This window comes from Periophthalmus magnuspinnatus, chromosome 6 (genome assembly GCF_009829125.3).
Source record: "Periophthalmus magnuspinnatus isolate fPerMag1 chromosome 6, fPerMag1.2.pri, whole genome shotgun sequence".
NCBI lineage: Eukaryota > Metazoa > Chordata > Actinopteri > Gobiiformes > Gobiidae > Periophthalmus > Periophthalmus magnuspinnatus.
The window spans coordinates 1,934,853-1,955,560 of NC_047131.1; the positions used below are offsets into that span (position 1 = coordinate 1,934,853).

General features: G+C 40.6%; 2 protein-coding genes across 2 annotated transcripts in view; one reads left to right on the forward strand and one right to left on the reverse strand.

Moving 5' to 3' along the window:
- LOC117372451 (transient receptor potential cation channel subfamily M member 1) overlaps positions 1-13,509 on the forward strand; it is a gene marked incomplete at its 5' end in the record, with an annotated part of 30,405 nt that extends 16,896 nt beyond the window's left edge. Inside the window, 14 exons of the mRNA XM_055222530.1 lie at positions 183-323; positions 684-713; positions 784-1,076; positions 1,882-2,110; positions 3,733-3,858; positions 4,485-4,613; positions 4,689-4,817; positions 5,403-5,654; positions 6,723-6,897; positions 9,373-9,393; positions 9,540-9,684; positions 10,760-10,965; positions 11,711-11,843; positions 12,038-13,509. Coding sequence (XP_055078505.1) covers positions 183-323; positions 684-713; positions 784-1,076; positions 1,882-2,110; positions 3,733-3,858; positions 4,485-4,613; positions 4,689-4,817; positions 5,403-5,654; positions 6,723-6,897; positions 9,373-9,393; positions 9,540-9,684; positions 10,760-10,965; positions 11,711-11,843; positions 12,038-13,340 — 3,312 coding nt within the window. The remainder of the gene's footprint in view (positions 1-182; positions 324-683; positions 714-783; positions 1,077-1,881; positions 2,111-3,732; positions 3,859-4,484; positions 4,614-4,688; positions 4,818-5,402; positions 5,655-6,722; positions 6,898-9,372; positions 9,394-9,539; positions 9,685-10,759; positions 10,966-11,710; positions 11,844-12,037) is intronic.
- Positions 13,510-14,747: 1,238 nt separating this feature from the next.
- dnaja (DnaJ heat shock protein family (Hsp40) member A) lies at positions 14,748-20,438 on the reverse strand. The gene is made up of 8 exons (XM_033968500.2): positions 20,287-20,438; positions 19,778-19,918; positions 18,585-18,759; positions 18,401-18,505; positions 17,401-17,628; positions 16,549-16,779; positions 16,058-16,158; positions 14,748-15,363 (listed from the first exon to the last, which is right to left on the reverse strand). Exons 2-8 carry the CDS (start codon positions 19,907-19,909, stop codon positions 15,148-15,150), a joined length of 1,188 nt encoding a protein of 395 aa, XP_033824391.1. The 5' UTR covers positions 19,910-19,918; positions 20,287-20,438; the 3' UTR covers positions 14,748-15,147.
- Between the last annotated feature and the right edge of the window lie 270 nt (positions 20,439-20,708).

Below are 20,708 nucleotides of genomic sequence, written 5' to 3' on the forward strand. Positions count from 1 at the left end.
CAGGGTTTGTGTGTTGAACATGTGTGAATGAAAGAAAACACAATTTCAGAGCTGTTTGTGATGAGGAAACAACATTAGAACAGAGATCAGAGAAACTAAACTAAATATCATATCTTTTAAATGGAGAAAGTCCTTGGAGTGTTGCATATAACAGGAGGCTGAACATGTTTGCTGTTTTTCAGGGAAATCTTCCTCCAGATTATCAGATCACGCTGATCGACATCGGGCTGGTCCTCGAGTATCTGATGGGCGGAGCCTACAGGAGCAAGTACACGCGAAAGGCTTTCAGAAACCTCTACAACACACTCTATGGTCTAAAGAGGGTAACACCACAACAATCCTGTTTAAACCAGTCCTGTTGTGCCTGTGTCTCTATAGTTACAATCTGACCGCTGTGGATCATTATGTTATAATTTACACATTTTAAATCACAATATTCATTTAAACCGACTCAATAAAAGAAACAAATGCGCTGTAAAAGTCATCACAACAAAGCGCTGCATGCTGTCAAACATGAATCACTCCAAATGCAACTTCAGAGGCTCAATGAGAAGAAACGACTAGAACATAGTTAAAGATCTGAACAGGACGGTTGCAGAACAGGTCTGATTTAGACAAATTTACCTACAATAGACAATATACCTATAACAAAACAAAATATTCATGTACTTTTTCTTTCACAGCCCAAAGCACTCAAGCTTTTAGGAATGGAGGTAATGTGTTCAAATCAAGTCAAATCAGTCCTACTTTTGTTACAGATCCACAATAACAACATGTTTTCAGGATGACGAGCCTCGAACGAAGGGGAAAAAAAAGCCAAAGAAGAAAAAAGAGGAGGAGGTGGAGGTCGACGTGGACGATCCAGAGGTGTGTCGGTTCAAGTTCCCCTTTCATGAGCTGATGCTGTGGGCAGTGCTCATGAAGAGACAGAAGATGGCGCTGTTTCTGTGGCAGCGTGGAGAGGAGGCCATGGCCAAAGCTCTGGTGGCCTGTAAACTGTACAAAGCCATGGCCCACGAGTGTTCTGAGAGCGAGCTGGTGGATGACATCTCCCAAGACCTCGAGAACAACTCCAGGTACCAGCCCATTGTCCAGTGTCCACACACAATCCCTTCTGTTTTATTTTTTATTTTTAGATTTTGTTATATTTTCCGGGAGATTAGTTGAATTAGATTTGAAAACTATATCACCGTTTTTGGTTGGGAGTCACAGGATCTGTCAACTCTACCAATGATGTTTATGTAGAGAGCGGGATTCGAACCGGCAACCTTCGGATCAGAAAACCTGACCGATGGAGAAGTTATTGTGTGGCCTGAAATGGCATTAAGCTCCTCTACGCTGCATTTTTCAATTATAGGTGTTTTATTGCTCGAAAAACATGCAAAACTTAAGGTGAGCGGGGTCTCCTCTCCACAGATCTGACTTGTAACTAAGCACGAGATCATATGTAGGCCTGTCATAATATAGCAACTTATCGTTCAATAATAAAAGATAGAACTACCATTTTTGGGGGTTAATATTTTGGTGGGGGGAATTTTTCTTTGCACTTCTGGGATTATTTGTTTGTTATTTTTCTGTTCTACAATAAGATTTGAGCTGTAACCTTTGACCCGTGTATTATATTACTCTGGTATCGACAGTTACTTAAAGCTAAAGTATCAAAATCGCTATTGTTTATATTTCTTCACCAATATATCGCACGTCAAAATTTGTTATGGCGGCAGACCTAGTCACATGGGGGCAGATACATTAAATGCCCTACTGTGGAACATTCTTCGCAGAGCATCTCCACATAGACTAGCACACAGCAGACCCTACAACAGAAAAAGTTACACAGTGGACCATTAAAGAGTCCATATCTTATCTCATTGCTGTGCACAGAGAGTTTGGGCAGCTGGCATATGAGTTGCTGGACCAGTCGTACAAACGCGACGAGCAGGTGGCCATGAAGCTGCTGACCTATGAACTGGTCAACTGGAGCAATTCCACCTGTCTGAAACTGGCCGTCGCAGCCAAACAGAGGGACTTCATCGCCCACACCTGCAGCCAGATGCTACTCACTGATATGTGGATGGGCTGTCTGCGAATCGGCAAGAACCCCGGCCTCAAGGTATAACCATTGACTATATATATAAATGGCTGCTACGTTCCAAACAGGAAGTGATCATGGGTGCGCTTCCAGCTCCATCAATTCTGGCTCCAATTCACTTTACTTTGAAAAATTGTGTCTCCTCTCTCTGTAACTGCTGCTGTCAGACTTGTCATTTTGGTCTTAACTGTTCATATCAACCCGCTCTACATGATCCTAGGGTTTTTATTTAATCATTTTGTCCCAAAAATCAAACATTAATAACAGACAAATCAGGCGCGTTCTTTCCTTGTTGGTCCAGCTAGCGTTAGCAACAGGTTTGATTAACTGGAACTGAACACTATGCGTGACGTCAAACTCACTTAGTCCTCTTCTTTATACAGTCTATGCACTGAACATTAAACATGGTAGTATTGCTCATTCAAGCCTGCCCCATGCGTCCATTGTAGGGAGCATTATAACCTCTGACAATGTGCCATAGGTCAGATTGAGCTAGAGATATCCTTGGTATAGTGATGCAATTTCTCCATCAGTTTCCATGACGACAAACACAAAAACTTTTGTCGTTTCTGAGTCAAAGGCTCAAGTGACTCTATTCTCTGATCTTGGTTCTAATGTTGTTTCCTCATCACAATCAGGCCGGGAGTTGTGTTTTGTTTCATTCACACATGTTTAACACACAAACCCTGCATATTTAGGCTGAGTTCTTGTCTCAAGCTGAAAACACTCTGTTCCACCTTGTGATGTCATCATGTGGTAATACAGGAAATGCTCCACTGTGTTTTTAAACTCCATACACTTTCACTAGAATCATTTGGACCATTTCAATCCTGGAATCACCAATCTCTACTGATCTAAAGGTAAAAGGAGCTGTTAACTTGAAAACTACCACTTCATGACATCACATTGTGGAACAGAGCCATTTTAAGCTTTGGAGATTTAGACAGACTAATAATAAAGTGTTACTCAAACATGTGTGAATGAAACAAAACACAACTCCAGGTCTGTTTTTGAGGAGGAAACAGCATTAGAACATGGCTGAAAATTCATAAGAGTCAGTTTTGTGTAATATGGGACCTTTAATGTTTCTAGCCTATAGTAACTTTTTTTTATTTTGTGGTACTAAAATAATGCTTGTACATATTTAGTCCAAAAATATAATCAAATCCAGGGCCAGCCCAGCCTATAAGCAGACTAAGCAGCTGCTTAGGCCCCCCCCCCCCCCCCCCCCCCCCACCAGAGGGCCCCTAAGAGCCCATACATTTATATTGAAAATAATATAATACATCAAGTTTTATTGGACACAAGACTTGTGTGTTTACAGCAGCCAAAATGTCCCTCTCAAATGATTACATTTATTTTATGCCTATAGTAGCTAACTATCTGCTGCTGCTACATTTGTTTTTGAGTCGGGCAGAGGTGAGGGCAGCTATGTGTTTACACCGGTGCAAGGACCCGACATAAAGTAATTGTAGACCACTGTCGCCAACTGAAACACATTCAAATCCACCAGAAACGAAGAAAAAATGTCTTGAAAAATCTTGATCCACTGCCGGGGGCCCCGGAGACAAATTCAGTTTAGGGCCCTGATCAGATCAATATAAATTCCATCTTGTCGATGTTTTTCAAAATCTTTCTTTCAGGTTATTCTGGGAATCATTTTCCCTCCTCTGATCCTGCTGCTGGACTTCCGAGTTGGAGATGACGCATATCAGGCATCAGGGACCGACGACGGGAAGGACAAGGACGACGATGCCAAATCCGGAAAGGTTTGTGTGGAAGTATTTTGGGATCTTTTTAAAAAAAATTATTTGGTGATAGGCCTGTCACGATACCACATTTTGAAGCACGATACACCGCTACAGAGAAATACTGCAATAAAAGATAATACTGAAACTACTTTACACTACCGACACTAAGCAGGACAAGCCCGGTAAACTATTTTAAATATACAGTATCATTAAAAGATCTGAGAAAGACAGATTCTTCCAGACCAAGATTTACTTTGACAGTTTGGACTGCTCACTAGCGTCTCATAGTGTTCACGTGATGTTGCTGTGACGTGTCCGGTCAGCTGATTTAAACAGGTTTTGGCGCTGTTTTGCTAGTAGTAGTAGTAAACGCAGCGCCATCTGCAGTCTGACTTCTTCATATTAAAATAAATTATCGAAAAACCAGATTAGCCTCATTGCACAGCTATGGAACTTATTTATTTTACAGCACAAATGTTACCTTATTACATAAAATTGCAAAATTCTCTCCACTTCTGCAAAGAAATTGTAAACACAATACATAGATTGTCCCAGCGTTCACAGACTGAAGCATACCTCAATTTAGTGATGGTCGTGACAGGCCGGTGTGGTGGCATTTTCAACAAGAACATGTTTTATATCAGGAACCTGCGGATGCCACTTCCAGAAGAGGAGATGAGGAGGAAGGCAGCGCCAAAGTCCGCAAAATCCCGATTGCCAGAAGATACTTTGAGTTTTATGATGCTCCCTTCACCAAGTTCTGGTTCAACACTGTACGTTTTCTACAACTGCCAATCAAAACCCCCAGTCTTCTTTTAAGAGCCCTAACAGTTGTTTTTGTTCCACAGATCTCATACCTGGGATACTTGATGTTATATAACTACATTATCCTGGTGAAAATGGAGCGATGGCCTTCGATTCAGGAGTGGATCGTCATCGCGTACATCCTCACACTGGGAACAGAAAAAGTCCGACAGGTAAGCGCCAGTTTAAAACGCGCACTCAAGAAACTCAGCTGTTCAAATCCAGTATTTTAAGTTGAAGCAGTTTCATATTGTCTCGTCATTAAACACAAGTCCTGAGGAAGTGAACATGGGCGCACTTCCGGCTCCAACGACTGGGTTTATCTCACCTGTTTGTTGAACTTTTAATCCAAGATCTCATGTTTGTTTCCATCTAAAAACTGCTCTAGAACTGAAAATGGGAAAAAGGACATGTAAATCTGGATAGAGCCACTGCAGCATTTATATTCACACCTGCTCCTGTTTTTAATGTTTTAAATGGACATACGCTGGTACCGTATTTTCTGGAGTATAAGTCGCACCAGCCAAAAAAATGCATAATAATGCATATATATATATATATATATATATATATATATATATATATATATATATATATATATATATATATATATATATATATATATATATATATATATATATATATATACATACATATCTATTTCTGAATTAGGTGACAGTAATTTAAAAATAATCTAATAATTAACCTTACACAGTCCTTTCAGCTGTAAACACACGTGTATGTGTGTTTGTGTGTAGATCCTAATGTCGGAGCCGGGGAAGCTGAAGCAGAAGGTGAGTGTGTGGATGGAGGAGTACTGGAACATCACAGACCTGGTGGCCATCTGCACGTTCCTCCTGGGCCTGATGCTCCGCCTCCAGCCCGAGCCATATATGGGCTATGGCCGTGTTATCTACTGCATCGACATCATCTTCTGGTACATCCGTGTCCTCGACATCTTCGGAGTCAACAAGTATCTGGGGCCTTACGTCATGATGATCGGCAAAATGGTAAACGGAACAGGTTAAACAGGTTACTTTTGTGTCTACACTGTAAAAGTAAATATATCTGTATTATTAAAGCCCTTGTATTGTAAAAAAAAAAAATGACTCTTGTAGCTTTAAGACATGTTCTAATGTTGTTACCTCCTCAAAAACAGACCTGGAGTTGTGTTTGTTTCATTCACACATGTTTGAGTAACACTTTATTATTAGTCTGTCTTCATCTCCAAAGCTCAAAATATTCTTTTCCACCTTGTGATGTCAAGTGGTAGTTTTCAAGTTAACAGCTCCTTTTACCTTTAGTTCAGTAGAGATTGGCAATTCCAGGTGCAGAAATGATCCAAATGATTCCATTGAAGGCGTTTGGAGTTTAAAAACACAGTGGAACACTTCCTCTATTACCACATGATGACATCACTAGGTGGAACAGAGTTTTTACTGTTGGAGAGAAGAACTCAGCCTAAATCTGCAGGGTTTGTGTGTTAAACATGTGTGAATGAAACAAAACACAACTCCAGGTCTGTTTGTGATGAAGAAACAACATTAGAACACAGACCAGAGAGAAAACTTTTGTATTTGTTCCAATACAGTACTTTCATTTTTCACACAATTACAACTATTAATTTATATAATCTGAGTGGGGGACAGAGCACTCATGTCAAGATCGATAGCTCTAGTCATTTTGCATTATGTCACTTTTTAGATGGAGAGCATGCCACCTGCTCGTTTCCATGGAGATGTTATTGCTTTTTACCAGATAGATCAATTTAATGCAACATTGTGGAACAACATCTACGGAAACAAGCAGGTGGCACCACCAGGCAGAGTTACAGGTCAGATCTGTGTAGAGGCAAACCTGCTCAATCTAATACAACACGGTGTAATTGAACAAAAACTGTACCCATAATGAAATACATGCAAGATAGATATGTTTAATGCCATACTGTGGAACTTTCCAAGTAAAGCCGTGGCATCTCTGTTACCTGTTCATTTCCACAGATCCTCCACCAGAACCAACATGAATTTTTTTAGAGTATACAGTCCTTGTAAAACTGAATGCGTCTCCTGTTCCTGCAGATGATCGATATGATGTACTTCGTGGTCATAATGCTGGTGGTGCTCATGAGTTTTGGGGTGGCAAGGCAGGCCATCCTCCACCCGGACGAGGAGCCAACATGGCGTCTGGCTCGAAACATCTTCTACATGCCATACTGGATGATCTATGGGGAGGTTTTTGCAGACTCGATAGACCGTAAGACTAGAATTCATAGTAAGATTTGGTTTCCTGATTCTGGGCAGATGATCAGTGTCATTTCCTTGTGTTGGTTTTTCATAATTATCTCGTTTGTAATAATCGATAATAAAAATACAGCACTAAAACTGTGATCATCTGCCATCAAGTCATCTTCTGGTCAACTCATAGACTGTATATATAAATGGACATAGGTAACCTGCTGCTAGCCGCCCCGTTCCAAACAGGAAGTGAGCATGGGCTTCCGGCTCCATCGACTGCTGTGAGCCTCATCATTTTGGTCTTAAATGTTCGTGTTCTCTATATGATCCTGCATTTTTTATTTCACTATTGTGTCTGTAAATCAACATATGAACATTAATAACAGACAAATCAGGCGCCTTCTTTTCCCAAGGTCGCTCCCATTAGCATTAGCAACAGGTTTGACTGACAGGGTCGCTAAGCACCCACTCTTTGCTAAACCAGCGGTGCAGGAGGGAAGGGGTGTTACCTCCAACAGCCTCGTTCCGGATTGGCTCTTTGGTTGCTATGATACTCGTCGCCTACAAATTGACCCCTATAACTGCTCTAGCCTTGATGAGCTTCATTTGACTGGAGCTGAACCCTGTGGGTGATGTCACACTCACTTAGTCCACTTCTTTATACAGTCTATGGTTCAGCTGTTCAATTTAAAACATGTAATTACTCTCATTGTTATACCACACATTAAAGCCAATCGCGCTTGCACTAATTTGTTTTTACTAACACTATTTTAAGAATATATATCGGTCAGATTACCCATATTTGACCATCTTCATAGAGACCTTAATGTTAAGCAATAACCTAACTGTAAAATACAACTAAAATATCATAAACATGTCATAACTCCATAAGACTAATACTCAATATAATATGTAGGATCTTATCAATATATATATTTGTACGAACCTGAATATGAATAAATATAACCCAAAAATCTCTCATCTTTTCCTCTATTTTTATGAGATGTTTCGGTCTATGTAAAGAGTATCCTGCATATTATACCTTCCTTACAACTCAAGACTGAACTAAACTAATCTAAAGCTAATCTAAAACTGGCTAATGATGTTTTTGTACGATTTTCACTGTTGCCCATAAAGTTTGAGCCAGATATGGGAGATCATTTGTTTCATCAGATTTTGAATTTTAAGCGTCTCGACTCTGTGGTGTCCAAGCCATGTGTGAAAGGATGTCTCATGCTCCTGAACCACTCTTTCACAATTTGAGTCCAATGAATCCTGGCATTGTCATCTTGGAATATGCCCGTGCCATCAGGGAAGAAAAAATCCATTGATGGAATAACCTGGTCATTCAGTATATTCAGGTGTCAGCTGACCTCATTCTCTGAGCAAAGTTGGAGTTGCAACCCCAACCTATTTGCTTAGTTAAATCCAGGTGGCAGCTTTTGTGTGTGTGTGTATTTTCAATCCTTAAATTCAACTGTCAAAATCCAGAAAGTAAAATTTGCTGAGAAATTTTTTGCAGCAACAATCCAAGATGTAGAGACCTGAACAATAGAGCCAAAGTGAGTCGATCTGACTTAGTAATAACCAGGAATAAAAACAATTCAAACTTATTTTTGCAGAGTTCAAAAATTCAAAGTGAGAAAATCTAAATTTTAAAATTCTAAATCCGAAGAAACTTATTCCCTTCAATAGCAAATCTATATTTTGTTTTAAAATATTTATTCAGGACGATAAAGAAATCTGAGCAGAATGAGACCTCCTCCAGTGTAATTGCTGGTGTGCATAGATGGGTTAAAGCAAAGTAATTCAATGTATACACTACCAGTCAAAAGTTTAGCTTTTTTTTTTTTTTTTTTTACAACTTTTTTTTAATACTTTCTACATTTTATATACACACACAGAAGACATTAAATATATGGAGTCAGATGGAATGGAATTCTGCAGCAAAGAAAAAAGACTAAGACTAAATATGTTTTTACATCCATCCAGTTTCTTCCTCTTATCAGTCTAAGCAGAGACTCCCAGCCTTCCCTCACCCTAGACCCTTCCTCCAGCTCCTCCAGTGGGACGTTCCCAGGCCAGCCAAGAGACATAATCCCTCCAGCGTGTCCTGGGCCTCATCCTAGTGGGACATGCCTATTTTTAAAAATATGTTATATTCAAATTCTCAAAGTATCCACCCTTTGCTTTGTCGAGTTGTTTAACTTTTTTCTTTACATAATTCCATATATCTTGCTTCATATATATGGTGTCTTCTATGTGTATATAAATTGGTAAATGGCCACGTTTTTATACAGTGCTACAAAGAGAGAAGAAAATACTAAAAATAAAGAAAAAAAACATTAAATGAGAGCGTGTGCAAACTTGTGACTGGTTGTGGAGGCAACAGTATATTAAAACTTAAACTGGAATAATACAGTATAACAAAGTGAATTTAATGCTTTTGAATCTTTCTCTATGTTTTCTTGTGTTACTTGGGGATTCGTACAAGTCTACGCCATGGAAATCAACCGTGAGTGTTTGTTCATCAGTTTTAAACCTTAAACAGCTTAAAGACACGCCTGAGATAAAGCCTCGTATTGTCCCCTCACTTTGCCCCCTCGCTTTGTCCCTTTGCTTTGTCCTCTCGCTTTGTCCCTTCGCTTTGTCCCCCCGCAGCCCCTTGTGGTGAGCACCTGTATGACGAGGATGGGAAGAAGCTGCCTCCGTGTATACCTGGGGCCTGGCTCACTCCTGCCATCATGGCCTGTTACCTGCTGGTGGCCAATATCCTCCTGGTGAACCTGCTCATTGCCGTCTTCAAGTGAGTGTGCTACTCTTCTGTTACCATGACGAACAAAGATATAGACTTAAATGTTTGAGCTTTTAAAAATTACATTCAATAAACATGTAAACCGGTGCCAACAAATACTGCATCCAAGACTTCCAGTCACATTTAAAACTCAATTATTATTAGCAATTATTATCATTACTTTGTAGAGACATCACGCTGTTTGTGTTTTGTGACACAATGTTAGCAAAAAATTAGCAAAATTAGCATTAGCAAATATAGACAAAAAAGTTTTAAGATCTTCTGAACCCTCAAGAAAAAATCCAAAAGTGATTTAAAGAGCACATTCTCAGGAGCCTGTGATCCGAGCATTCATGGTCCTGTTTAGGAGTTTGATGTGTTATTTTTTTAACAGCACAAATCAGCTCAGCAAAGTATCAAATCATATTGTGCCGTATTGGAAAATATGGCAATAAACTCCTCTCTCACATCAGTGACTCTGCAGACATGTCTTTAAGCAGGTTTAATGATGCTTGAAAAGGTGAAACTGCAGAACAAAAAAATGTAAAATGACAATATGTCTACTACAACGCAGAACACAAAGTAAACAATATTGAGCACAAGGTCATAAGTCCACACATGGTCCACACATTGAAGGCTCTGACGCCATTTTGAGAGCTGCGCAGTCCACGTGCAATTAACATATTACAATATTAGTACTACAGACATGTATCACAGTGCTGGACACTGTCTTACAAATAATACTGTGAAATTCAAAGTGAAAGTAAGTGCAAAATACATACTGGTGATGCAGCCTCAAAATAAACAAATTTGCAGACTTAAAGACCAGCCTGTATGTCGCCATGTCTCCTGCTTACTACTATTACTTCCATCACCATAAACAAGTGAAACTTAATCAAATTAAAGACGGGTGATTTATACATTTTAAGCATTTTAAATGACTTTTTAAGGCATAACAGAACACATATAAATTGTTTTTTCCATGAAAGCTAATTCCAGAACTCAAATTTAACCCCTAGATTCAAAAGTGTTTTGTAAAATCATTTTTTTGTGTTTTATTTTGTTAACTGTACACTGTATCCCACAGCAACACATTCTTTGAGGTGAAGTCCATCTCAAACCAGGTTTGGAAGTTCCAGAGGTATCAGCTGATCATGACGTTCCACGACCGGCCCATTCTTCCTCCTCCTCTCATCATCCTCAGTCACCTGTACATCCTCCAGAGCCGCCTGTTCAAGCGCTGCGCCAAGAAGAAACAGGAGGGGGAGCTAGATGAGAAGGACCGCGGCCTCAGTGCGTTCACAGCACTACACTGTTACAAGCATTTATCCAAATATTCACACAGATACACAACAGGTCAAACGCTTGGACACACCCTCTCATTCAGTGTCTCACTCTCAAGTCCACAGCACAGTCTGCACGAGCATCCATCACCTCAAATGTATTTCTGTTTGGAAAATGCATCATGCTGAGAAAAACAAGTTTTATGATGAATAAATAGTCACAGGGCTCGGAAGCTTTTGGATGTGGATCTTAGACTGTATATATAAATGGACATGGCTAACCTGCCAGGAGGTGATTATAGGTGCTTCTGGCTCCATCGACTCCAATTCACTTTCTATTGAAAAACCGTGGCCCCTCTCTGTACCTGCTGCAGCATCATTTTTTACAATGTTCGTATTAACCCGCTCTATATGATCCTGGGGTTTTTATTTCATTAAATCATGGTATGAACATTAGTAACAGACAAATCAGGTGCTTTCTTTCCCTGAGATCACTCCTGCTAGCATTAGCAACAGGGTTGATAGACAGCATTGCTAAGCGACTGCCCCCTAACAAACCAGCAGTGCGGACGAGAAGGGGAGCTAACTTCAACATCCTGGCTCTGGATTGGCTCTTTAACTGCTCTAGCCTCGATGAGCTTCATTTGACTGGTGCCAAACGCTGTGGCATCACACTTCTTTATACAGTCTGATGTGGATGATCAGACAGCACAGTGTTAAAGTAAATCACAACATCTGTTTGTGTTTGTTCCCAGAGCTGAGGCTGAATCCTGAAGAGCTGAAAAACCTGTATGAGTTTGAGGAGCAGTGTGTGGAGGAGTACTTCAGGGAGAAGGAGGATGAGCAGCAGTCATCCAGCGATGAACGCATCAAAGTCACGTCAGAGCGGTCAGTCCTCTGACCATATGGAATCTTCTGATTTGGTTATAAGTCATAGAAAATATTTATTCAACCCTCTAGAGCTAATCGTAAAACAGAACAGGCCTAGTCTCACATAGGCCTAACCCAAGCCGTCTTATGTTATTGTCTTCTAAGTTAGTCCCAGGAATTCTGCCCCTAACCTTGACGTTTCCTTCTTGCAGAGTGGAGAACATGTCCATGCGTTTGGAGGAGGTGAACGAGAGGGAGAACACGATGAAGGCCTCCCTGCAGACTGTGGACCTACGCCTGGCTCAGCTGGAGGAGATCCATGGGAGAATGGCCGTGGCTCTGGAGAAGCTGGCGGGAGTGGACAAACTGGAGCTCACTCGAAGTTACTCCCGCAACTCCTCTGTGTGTGACCCCTCGTCCCTCCTCCGCCAAGGCAGTGTGAACAGCGCAGATGGATATAGTCTGTACCGCTTCCACATGGACATGGAAGAGTTCTCGCAAAAGCAGAAAGAGGGCGATGAAAGTGCCAAAACTGGGGAGCAAAAGCAAAGGAGTTTCCGCTCAAGTCAACCTGCGCTCAACAAGGAGAGCAACAGTCTGGAGGTCTGCGGCCTTGACAGATCCAGGCCCGGCTCCTGTGTGGGCATTTTGATATCGCCGTGTGAGCAGAAGCCACTCAGCTCAAGCCAAGAAACAGTGGGCAGGGATTCGCAGGGAAGTACACTGATACTGGATAAGCTGATCGATAAGAACAGGCTTCGACCTTCATCGCCGCCAAAACGGACAAAATCGTTGAGATGCTATCCGCAAGAAGAACCGGCCACTTCACCTCACCTTACCAAACGTAGGTCAATGAGCACGATTATAGTCAGCCCTCCGGATGAGCCAGAGAAGCCACCTAGCATAACTCCAACATTTGGTGTTCAAGTTGGTTCTGCTCCACAAAGAACGAAATCTTTGAGATATGACCCACCTGAAGGCACGGTTACAAAGAAGAGAACTTTGAGTAGCATCATCTACAATCCGAAAGAACATGGCGACTCTACGCAAGATGACAACAAATCATTACTGGAGCAGATCACCCAAACGCCAAACCAGTGGCCAGCGAACTTAGAATATCAAGTACATCCAAGTGTTTCAGAACAAATGCCGAAAGTGTCAACTGTAAGAAGTCTAGCTCTGCAGTTTCAGGATACTTCAAAACAGACTGAACAGCAAGCAAGTGTTGTAGAAAGAATAATGGACACACCCCCACCAGTGCCACCAAAAATACCAGCCAGAAGGAACCTATCAGACACAACAGACTACCTTGCTGTGGCCGACGACAGGTTTCTTCCATATTACAGATCGCGGAGCTTTAACGTTCCTGACCGGAAAGCCAAGCCCACGGTGAGCGCAGCCAGAGCGGCCAGCAATGAAACAAACATCACTGAAACATGTGGGACTCCGACAGCAGAGAGAGATGTGGAGACGAGCATGGAGCAAACAGAAGGGCAGGGACAAGATGAGAGTTGAATATTGATACTTTACAGCTGATGTCAGCATTCCCTGGGGTGTGATGCTAACTAGAAGCACTGCTCTGACTGAACCTCTGTTACTCGTTAGACTTAATCTGAGCTTTATTTTAACACAGTCTGGCCAGAAAGAGCTGACTTAGGTGGAACTGGTGAGATGGCTTGTGCTGTTAAAGTTTCTCTCAAATAATATTACAGTCACAAGCTAGCCAACATTAGCCAACAGAGTCACTCTCAACTTTTTGTTGAAAATCAAATTCATAATTTTTTTTTTTTTAATTTTCAGATGATCTTAAAATGTTTTTTGACAGTGCTAATGTGTGGATTGTCTCCATGGTAACTACTGAACATTCCACCATAGAGATACATGTTGAAGACCCCTCGTGTGATGTCACTACAAAGTATCTATTACGGAATTAGTGACAAGTTTTTAATGGTGGTCTTAAATAGATTTTAAAATACTGAATCCCGCATAATAATCAGTATTTTGTATTCAATGTTATGGTTTTGTTATGAAAAGCAAATAAATATGACTTTTAATAATAAATAAATGACTTTTAATAATGTAATGAGCAATGTTCTTGAACAAAACCAAAGGCAGATTTTTTTTTAAATAAACCTTAACCTGAAATACAGATGAATGCTTCCAACTCCTGTGCCATATATTTGAGTCCTCTTAAATTCAAACTCTGATCCAGTTCAAATGCTTTTACTGCAAATCTCATATGCTTCTTTAAACAATTAGACCTTGATATGATCAAAGTTTAATTATTTGCTAAGCCCTGTTATAGTCACAGATCTGTCCAGGTAAAATGTTTTCTCTCACTCTTCCTTTTGTATGAAATAATCCAACAATAAACATTTTGTATGAGTGTCTTTGGATGGTATTCACCTGACAATGACACGATTAAAATCAGGCTCACATAAAGCTGCATATGACTATACATTTCACTAAAACATAGTCAACATAATTGCCTCTGTCCACTGTCTGACCCCTAACCCACCCGCAGCCCTCTGTCCACTGTCTGACCCCTAACCCACCCGCAGCCCCCTGTCCACTGTCTGACCCCTAACCCACCCGCAGCCCCCTGTCCACTGTCTGACCCCTAACCCACCCGCAGCCCCCCGTCCACTGACTGACATTTAAATATTTATTAATTTTACAGTGACTTGGCAAAAACCTCATAGAGATAAAACTGGACAGGAAGTAGTGATGCTAACAGTGGGGTTACCGGGCTCTATTGTGCACAGAGTTGATCAATTTTACTTCCAAGCAGCTGGCAACTATAATGTAAAAAAAAGTAAAGACTGACAGCTGTTAAATTATTCATGCATTTGACAGAAAGTTTCCATGTTGAGGACATTATTCTGTTTCAGAACTCACCTCATAAACCTGCATTTTTACTGTTTGGGACTCCACAGATGTGGCCTGTAACTTGGCCTAATTGCACGCACATACTTGTGTCCACTAAACATTCTGGGTAAGTATTGAAATCTCCATGGACACAAGCACTTCTCTGGAAAAGTTACATAGCACATCTTTAGTAGAGCCACTACTCAGCAACCACCATGTAAAAGCCCTGACAGGTTTATTTTCAGTTCTTTACTGAGAACAGACAATAAATTAAAACCACCTATTCCAATATTGTGCGTTTTATTAACAAAAATATGAACGTACCTTCACAGAAAGTATGACAAAACACACTTAAATAAAAACCGTAACAAAGACCTTGTCCGAACCTCAAACGAACAATATAAATGGTAAATATAAATCTGGTGGCCATTTTGAGTTGAAGCAGTGGAGTGGTTTATTGGGTCTGACACTGCACTCCAGATCGAGGAGCATCTTCATCCTCCTCATAGGCCTCTCCCTGCTGCTTTCTCTGCTGGGCCTGTACATCCACATCAGACAGATCCACCTCCTCCATGTCGTCTGTCAACATCACATCTTCTCTCTGAGGTAGCAGTCTCTCCAGCTGGTACATGAGATGTTCAGGAAGCCACTCTTTCTCTGGGAATTCAATCTGAGAGAACAAGAGAACAATTAAGACCACTGCTTCTTGGGTGACAATACGACACAGGCTTATGGTTCTGTCGGTCATTGAGAAGTTGTAGGCAAAATGATTATCATTGCACTTATGGTATTACCCTCCAATTAAACTTTCAGAAGTTTAATTGGAGGGTAATTCCATAGACTGTATATATAAATGGACGTAGCTAACGTGCTAGCTGCCACATTCCAAATAGGAAGTGAGCATGGGCTCGCTTCGGCTTCATCGACTTTCTCACGTTCTATTGAAAAATGATCGCCTCTCTTATAAAATCAAGATATGAACATTAATAACAGATTGAGGTCACTCCTGCTAGCATTAGCAACAAATTTGATTGACAGCGTAGCTAAGCGCCGGCTCCCTGCTAATCCAGCGGCGTGGGCAGGAAAGGGAGTTACCTTCAACAGCCATGCTCCAAATATGGAACTCGGCTCAAAATTCGCCGTTATAACTGCCGCTATGGGTGATGTCACACTCACTTAGTCCACTTATTTATACAGTCTATGGTAGATACACTTTTGTACCTATATACATCATCATGGTCAATATTTGAGGATTTTTCTAATCTAATTGTAAAAAACAAACTGCCTCCATCTTGAAGTGGCATAATCACAATAATTAACTGGATAAAAATTAAAACATTTTAATTACAATAACATTATCTTACCTGGAAATTGACGAAGAGCTGTCCCTTTTCATATGGATCTTTGTAAATTGGCATTCCTTCATTCTGAATACATTTGATGTCGTTGGGTTTGATGACTTGTCCTGTTAGCAAAATAAAGTGCAAGTAAGTCAACAATGTACAAGTTTGTCATCTTAAATGGTCCATATGACACTACTCTCTGATATCCGTTCTAATGTCGTTTCTTCATCACAAACAGAACTGAAGTTGTGTTTTATTCTATTCACACATGTTTAACACACAAACCCTGCATATTTAGGCTGAGTTCTTCTCTCACTCAGAAAACACTATTCCACCATGTGATGTCATCTGGTAATACAGGAAGTGCGTCATTGTTACTCAAATATATGTGAATGTGACAAAACACAACTCCAGGTACGTTTTTGAGGAGGTAACAGCATTAGAACACGACTTAAAGCCGTCGGTTTTGTGTAAAATAGGACCTTTACATGAACCATCCTTGGCTTTAGTACCTGGTGCGGAGTTAATGATCAGTGTCCTGTTGTCCAAAGTCGTGATCGTTTTCCTGAATCCACACAGAGCTTCTACGAGTTTGAGCTCCATGTTTGTGATGAGGTCATCTCCCTGCCTTTGGTATATAGGATGGTCCTTCTGATCCAGCACAATGATGACATCACCGGGCTCCAGTCCAGGCTCCTGATCCCCCTCTCCGTGGAATGTGATTTTCTGCCCATCTTTCATACCTACAAACAGATTAAAGCAAGTTTATTAACAAGTAATTAGCAGAAGTGAGCGTGTGAAGATAAAAATCACACATGACCGGTCAAAGGTTTGGACACGCTTTCTCATTGTTTTTTGTTTTTCACTCCTTTCCAAATTTTATAAACACACAGAAGATGTCCATTATATGAAACAAGATATATGGAATTGTATGGTAAAGAAAAAAACTACTAAATATTTTTCAACAGAGCAAAGGGTGGATACTTTGAGGATTTGAATATAAAATATAGAAATATATTTATTTTAGTTATTTAACTTTTTTTTGTACATAACTACATAATAATTCCATATATCTTACTTCATATACTTGATGTCTTCTGTGTGCATGTACAATGTAGAAAGCAGTAAATAAAAAAAAACAAAAAAAAACGAAGCAATGAGAGCACGTCTAAACTTTTGACTGGTCGTGTTTATAAATAAAAATATTGGCAAATGAATGTAATGTAAGTGAAAGAACATGGAATATTTAAACAACATGGATATTAAAATGGTTCATGAATAAATAATTAAACAATTAAATAAATAAGTGATGTAAGAGTAACATGTGAAATTATGACACCGTAACAAAACAAACAGATAAGGACCTTTGTCGATGTGGACCTCGAGGATCTTCTTCACACGCTCCACTTTGCGGCCCTGGCAGGTCTTGCAGCGATCTTTGGAGCTGAACTTCTCCCCTTGTCCCTGACAGTCTGAACACATGCTCTGGATCTGCTGAATCATGCCTGGACCAATCTGCTGAACTTTGACCTGCACTCCCCGTCCTTTACACGATGAGCATTTTTCCAGGGCGCCTTTCTTTCCTCCATAACCTGTGGAAGAAAATAGTGAAACAGGTAAATAACTAAAACAGGTAAATAAAACAACTGAGAAATTCACTGTATTTTTTGCTTTTCTATAATTAACCTCACTGCTCTTAGTGAAAGAAAAGTCCAAAGCCCGTTTAGAGACTAGTATTGCAAATTTTGTTGCAATTGTCCCATAGACTGTATATATGAATGGACGTAGCTAACCTGCTAGCTGCCGTATTCCAAACAGGAAGTGATCATGGGTGCTCTTCCAGCTCCATCAACTCTGGCTCCAATTCACTTACTATTGAAAAACTGTCCCCTCTCTCTGTAACTGGTGCTGTCAGACTCGTCATTTTGGTCTTAAAAGGTTTGTATTAAGCCACTCTACATGATCCTGGGGTTTTTATTTCACTATTGTGTCTGTAAATCAAGATATGAACATTAATACCAGACAAATCAGGCACCTTCTTTCCCCGAGGTCGCACCCGCTAGCGTTAGCAACAGGTTTGATTGACAGCGTCGCTAAGCACCCACTCCCTGCTAAACCAGCAGGGGGGCAGGATGGGACGTTACCTTTAACAACCTCACTCTGGATTGTCTCTTTGGTTGCTATGATACTGGTGGTCGGATTTACTAATATACAACTCAGCTCCAAATTCTCTCCTATAACTGCTAGCCTCGATGAGCTTCATTTAACTGTAGCCGAACGCTGCGGGTGGGTCCACTTCTGTACACAGACTATGATCTGTCCCTATTTAAATAATAAATAAACATAAATACTGTAGCGACTGACCTTCACATTTTTCACAGATCACATTCTTCTGCAGGGCGAGCTTCCTGGTGGAACCGTTGTACATTTCCTCCAATGAGACACTGAGCTGGTGAACAACATTCTTTCCTAGAACACACAACAGTTTTGCTTTATATTTTGTCACACTAGTAAAATTGTGTTGCCAAATTTATTAAACTAATCTCACCTCTTCTCTCTCTCTGCATTCGGCCTCCGCCTCCAAAAAACATGTTGAAGATGTCCATAGGTGACTGCCCTGCATTCATGCCCCCCTCTTTGATGGCCTGCTCCCCGCCCTGGTCATACAGGTCCCTCTTCTTTGGATCAGACAGGACTTCATAAGCTTGGGAGATTAGCTTGAACTGTGGAAGGAAAAGTGCAAACTTATTAAGACAAGAGCTACCACTTTTACTGCTAAGTGTTGTCATAATACTGAAGTTTCAAAGTTGATTTCAATACTTAGAATGAGACAAGACCTGTCACAATAAACACTATATTGATTTATCTTTTAATAGATGACAGTCATTTTTGGGGTCAAGATTCATGGTGGGGACTTTTTGTTTGTGCTAGAGGGGGAGGTTTTGGTTATTTTTCTGTTCTACCCATAGACTGTATATATAAATGGACATAGCTAACCTGCTATGGACATAGTTAACCTGCTTCCTATTTGGAACATGATGTTCCAAATAGGAAGAACATGATGTTCCAAATAGGAAGTGATCATGGGTGCCTTCCCAGCTCCATCGACTCCGACTCCAATTTACCTCACATTGAAAAAGTGTGTACCCTCTCTGTAACTGCTGCTGTCAGACTCGTCATTTTGTTCGTAAATGTTTGTATTAATCCAATCTACGTGATCTGTGTTTTTATTGCACTATTGTTTCTGTAAATCAAGTTATGAACATTAATAACAGTTAACAGCTACCTTTTACAGTACAGATAGGCAATTTCAGGTCTGAAGTTATTCAAATGACTGTAATGAAGTATAGAGTTTAAAAACACAGTGGAGCACTTTCTGTATTACCACATGACAAAGTGGAACAGAGTATATTCAGTTTGAGTGAAATAAGAGAAGCCTAAATATGCAGAGCTTGTGTGTTAAATATGTGTGAATGAAACAAAACACAACTCCAGGTCTGTTTTTTTATGAGGAAAAATTAAAACATCAACTATAGATCAGAAAATTGCATAATATGTTCGCTGCAAGTGTTAAATAATGTTTGATTGAAGTGAACAGCAGGTGGCACTGTTGCTGACAGTATTTGCAGACTGGCACATTCCAGAAAGTTCTGGCCTCTTCTTATCTAACGTTAGCGAACATGTGAAGCTACACTAAAGTTAGCCCCCGCCTGTGACAGCTCGTAACCTGTCCTAACTCACTCGTTCTCCTTCGTTGGGGTTCTTGTCCGGGTGAAACTTCAGAGCCAGTTTTCTGTACGCTTTCTTTATTTCATCAGGCGAAGCTGACGGTGTGACTCCCAACAGGTCATAGAAGCCGGTTTCATGAACCATTTTGAAGTCCTAAAAGTGAAAAATACGCCGTTAAGACACCACCTTTCTTACAAGCAGCAGCAGTAAAGATTATAATTTGGAAAATATTCGTAAATGTACACAGATAATAGATCAATAATCGAGTAAAATACTGCGGAAATAGACGCTTTTTCGTATTAACCAGCACAAGTAAGAACCGCTACAGTTTAAAAAGCCCGATTTAACTGTGAGAATAAACGTACTATTAAACGTACTACTAACATTATTATTATTATTATTATTATTATTATTATTAATGAATACACTAATTTATTAATTAAAACAAAAACATAACTACATGGAGTTATGAAAAGCCCAGCATGATAATATACACTATTTAGTCCGCATCGTAGACTTACTCTGCTGCTGCCTTTCTCTTCAGTCCCGGTGTTGAATGTCCTGCAGCCCGGATCTGTCGGTTCAGCCTCGGTGTCTCTGGTCTGTCCTGGAGACCGGATCTGGGAGGTTCTTTATAGCAGAGCGCTACATGTGGAAGCTTCTGGAGGCTCCGGGCGCAGGTCCGCGACACCAGCCCCGGAAAAGGAGAGGAATGTGGGGGCGGGGCTTCACATGGAGCAGGCACTTTCTAGAAACTCAAGATCTCAACCATCCCCTGCATGTGCTCCACACACTGACCCGGGTCTGCATGTGCTCCACACACTGACCCGGGTCTGCATGTGCTCCACACACTGACCCGGGTCTGCATGTGCTCCACACACTGACCCGGGTCTGCATGTGCTTCACACACTGACCCGGGTCTGATTCTGCTCCACACACTGAC